At 37.4% G+C, this 4,274-nt stretch overlaps 1 protein-coding gene across 2 annotated transcripts; it reads left to right on the top strand.

The window, feature by feature from the left end:
• The first annotated feature begins 206 nt into the window (after positions 1 to 206).
• On the top strand, positions 207 to 3,999 carry cnot9 (CCR4-NOT transcription complex subunit 9). 2 transcript variants are annotated; one of them, XM_072433173.1, is made up of 8 exons: positions 207 to 253; positions 1,525 to 1,704; positions 1,994 to 2,109; positions 2,368 to 2,477; positions 2,775 to 2,884; positions 3,255 to 3,353; positions 3,438 to 3,529; positions 3,743 to 3,999. In XM_072433173.1, exons 1-8 carry the CDS (start codon positions 251 to 253, stop codon positions 3,909 to 3,911), a joined length of 879 nt encoding a protein of 292 aa, XP_072289274.1. In that variant the 5' UTR covers positions 207 to 250; the 3' UTR covers positions 3,912 to 3,999. The 2 variants fall into 2 exon arrangements, with proteins under 2 accessions (XP_072289274.1, XP_072289198.1); XM_072433097.1 differs by having other exon boundaries at positions 239 to 396.
• The last annotated feature ends 275 nt before the right edge of the window (positions 4,000 to 4,274 follow it).

The raw sequence follows: 4,274 nt of genomic DNA, 5'->3' as shown, positions 1-4,274 counted from the left end.
ACCAGTGATATGTGAAAAGCTGGGATATACTAATGAGGATGATGGACGGACAGGGACCTAAAGGGCTGTGCAGGACAACCAGAAAAGAGACAATTGGTCAGCCACCCTAGTTAGTTATTTTTTTTCTATTATTTGTTGTTGCAGTTGAAGGGGTGTACACTAGGTGGCGATAGTGCGCCTATTACTCGTGTATTCCACCACTTAAACCATGACTTAAACCCATTGAAGCACCGGGCGGGTTGGCGTTAGCATGGTTAGCATAATTTGTGGTGCCGATGTTGTCTGTCTTTTTAATGTAATATTCTGTAACTAAACTCAAATCACACCCTTAAAAAAAACACTGAAGTATTTTTGAACCCGTTCCGACCATTTAACAGGATGTTGGCCACGGGAGCAGTAAGTTTGGACGTTGTTTATGTTAGCTTGGTGGTTCATTGTAGACCAGGTTAGCATAACCTGCATTAGAAACTGGAAGCTAACGATGTAAAGGCAGGATTTTACTGCATGCATAATCTGGGAATGTATTTCTTCATTAGTTTTGGATTTTACCGTAGCAGTAGAACAAAATATGGACATTTAGCTGCCGGGTTACATACAAAAATGACGATGATAGTAATCCTTGTTTACGGGGGACCTTGAGCCAATTCTATTTACACACTTTATGCATCTGTTTTTGCCACTGAAATGCATAGATCTTTGATGTTAAGATCACATTAGATCAATATAACAAAGACCATTTGTCTGGGGGATTTTCTGTTTTATATCTGCTTTACGCCGTAGTCTATACAGTATATGTGGTTCACATACTAACAACAAACGCTATTTGAATATTCGTAATTGTATTACGGTAATCATGCCAAAGATAGCTGCATTATTAAACCAAAATCAATCTCGATGTCACTATATTTGGTTAAAATTGTATTTGTTTTTTTAAAAATCTTGACTAGACGTTTAACAATAGTAACAGTCTAGCTTTATTGACAATTAATACACCAAGTTCTAATGAAGTATGACTGCCTTTAAACTATACATTTGTCTGTGAGATTTTTTTATGTGGTTTTAAGGTGCACTATTTAAGGTTTCTATGGAGAATAGGACCGCCTGATTATGGTTGAATATTATATTCACGATTAGTTGACTCATTTTTAAAAACATCTCCATGGAGACACACTCCCACCAGTTCATACTGCATCTTTAAGACTAGGTTCTAGGGCTGTCTCTAACGATTGTTGTCGACTTGTCAGCTTTGTTTCTTCTGGAGTGGTAACAAAGGCAAATATATTCTGCTTATATGTTGAATTCGGTGTCCTTGATGGAGACCTTTTTTTTTTTACTAAGAAAAGCTGAGACTCTTGTGCCACTGCCTTTATGTGTTTTAGAGTCTTTATCATAGTGAGTATGATGATCAAAACACAATACTTTTTTTATAGTTGTCAAGTCACGATTAGTCAATTAATCATTGCAGCCCTACTTGGTCCAGTCATGTTTGGAGATTGCACTTGTAACTCTCCCTTCTCTGTGGAGGCTGTGACCTCAGCTCTGGCGCAGGTTGACCGGGAGAAGATTTACCAGTGGATAAACGAGCTATCGAGTCCAGAAACCAGAGAGAATGCTTTGCTTGAGCTCAGCAAGAAACGAGAGTCTGTGCCCGACCTGGCCCCCATGCTCTGGCACTCCTGCGGCACCATCGCCGCCCTCCTACAGGTGAGAGAGACAAAGGGAAATCTGTTGTGTTAATTTGTAGGTGTCTATAATATTGTTGTTATGAATTGGATTAATTTGTATTTGCCTTTATTCACACACACATACATAGTTGCCATGGGACTGACTAATTAATGTGGAAGTTGGTACCTCTCCGACCTGTGAATGCAGTTGTGTTAGTGATTGATGACTGATGCTTCTGTCAGTCTACCCCAGTTTTGCTCTCTTATCCATCTCTATTCAAACAAAAAGACAATTGATTGTGTTGAATATGTGTTCTTTTCATCCATAGGAAATAGTGAACATCTACCCTTCCATCAACCCTCCCACTCTGACGGCTCATCAGTCCAACAGAGTCTGTAACGCTCTGGCTCTGCTTCAATGTGTCGCCTCACATCCAGAAACCAGGTCTGAACCACCAACATGAATTCAACTTCTACTGCCTTTTCGCTTCTAAACCAACCTGTAAATATGCTGCTCAAGTGTAGTGGTCCTGTCCAAAAAGCGTACAGACCAAACTGAAATTATAATGATAAACTTATAAATTATAATGTGTTTCCTCATTCTTACTGAGACTACGTTGGCACAAATTATCTTTATTAAACCTTAAATTTGAGCCTTTAAACAGCCCTAATGATTTCTTTTTTTTTTTCTTTGTTTTTACAGGACTGCATTCTTGGCCGCTCACATCCCTCTCTTTCTCTACCCGTTTCTCCACACAGTCAGTAAAACTCGTCCATTCGAATACCTCAGACTCACCAGTTTAGGGGTCATTGGTAAGAGACAAGACTTAAACACGAGACTACTTTGCTTGTATCGTATGCTATTATTAACACAACATGGAATAAGGGTCTAATCATCTTGAAACATGTGCAGCATACATGTCATATTAAACAAGTTTTGCATGCTCAAAAAGGAGTAGGAAGAAGCACAAGCTCCTTGTACAGTCCCGGTTTAGCTCAAAAATTACTTCTGGAGAACTGCACAATTCAGTCGAATCATGATGTCAGAAAGTCTCAAACTACAATGCTTCTAACTACATGTTTAACTTTTATTTATTTTACGTTTCCTAGGAGCTCTTGTTAAAACAGATGAACAAGAGGTGATCAACTTCCTGTTAACCACCGAGATTATTCCACTGTGCCTTCGAATCATGGAGGCGGGAAGTGAGCTCTCCAAAACGGTATTCACAATTCATTTATTTTTAACCAATCACAAACCAAGTAAGACGAAAAAACATTTCTGCAAAATATATTCCTTTTTTTTTCAACTATTGAACCCTTTGTTAATATGGACAAAAATACTATAGAAATAGTTGATTTTCTAATTCTAATTGTATTTATACATTTCCAACATCAGGGCAATATTTAGGAGTTTATTGGGCTGTTCTGAAATGCCACAAACTTTTGAAAATATTTTACTAGCATTTTCAAAGATTCATTTAAAATATACCATCAGCCTACATATTCCTTATTTTGTTTAGTTTAATTAGTTTGTTAATTTAATTTGTTTAATTTATCCTTGTTTATTTTTTTTCTTGTTGCCATTTCTAGGTTGCCACTTTTATCCTTCAGAAAATCCTTTTAGACGACACAGGGCTGGCATACATTTGTCAGACTTATGAGCGATTCTCACATGTGGCTATGATTCTAGTGAGTTTGCCTTTTGTCACAACAAATCTAATTCAAAACTGTAAGTGAAGTCTGTTTTTAATATTCCTTTTTTGTCTCTTTCAGGGTAAAATGGTTCTTCAGCTCTCAAAAGAACCCTCTGCTCGACTGCTCAAACATGTTGTACGCTGCTACTTAAGACTTTCAGACAACTCCAGGTACCTTTTCTTTGATAATTATTGTTAAATTATTTGATAAATGATTCAACTAAAAGCAACTTGATCATTGAATTTAGTGATTTGGTAAATAAAATCAGTTTAGAAAAATCATAATTAACATGAAGTTTTGAACCAAACATTTAACTCCATTCATGTTTTTGTTTTAAAGTTGACAGCCAAAATACACAAATATTAACGTTATTTTCATTTCAGAGCCAGAGAAGCCTTGCGACAGTGCCTCCCCGATCAGCTCAAAGACACAACATTCGCACAGGTTTTGAAGGATGACACCACGACCAAACGCTGGCTGGCCCAGTTAGTGAAAAACCTCCAGGAGGGGCAAGTGACGGACCCCCGAGGCATCCCACTCACCCCTCAATGATCCTGGAATGAACTTTAGGAAACGACCATCAACCAACAAGCACAAGCCAGCAAACAACTGCCCATAAACATTAACAAGGATTAAAAGGACTTCGTCTGATTAGTCATTTGAAGTTACTGTGCTAATATCGAGATCCATTTTAACAAATACTGTATTGTAAACTGCAACAAATGCCAAATGGGAAATAAATGTAAAAAAATGTAAGTCGTTTTTATCTTGTGTTTTAATTTTTAACGTGTGTGTGTGTGGCTGTATATACTGTGTGTGTGTATATATATTTAAAAAATATATATAATATATCAAATCAATGGTAAGAACAAGTCCCAGGCAATAAACAGCTACGCCCTGCCAGTGATCAGATAC

This window comes from Eucyclogobius newberryi, unplaced genomic scaffold (genome assembly GCF_026437365.1).
Source record: "Eucyclogobius newberryi isolate DKJ021-1_F unplaced genomic scaffold, fEucNew1.0.hap1 SCAF_1, whole genome shotgun sequence".
NCBI lineage: Eukaryota > Metazoa > Chordata > Actinopteri > Gobiiformes > Gobiidae > Eucyclogobius > Eucyclogobius newberryi.
Note: the sequence above shows the minus strand (reverse complement) of the source record. Positions and strands in the feature narration are given on the sequence as shown.

What these genes read in the sequence shown, in the direction of transcription:
- cnot9 (XM_072433097.1), top strand. An exon ending in CACCAGTTTAGGGGTCATTG is followed by an intron (nt 2,478 to 2,774) that starts GTAAGAGACAAG and finishes TACGTTTCCTAG; the next exon opens with GAGCTCTTGTTAAAACAGAT. An exon ending in GAAGTGAGCTCTCCAAAACG is followed by an intron (nt 2,885 to 3,254) that starts GTATTCACAATT and finishes TGCCATTTCTAG; the next exon opens with GTTGCCACTTTTATCCTTCA.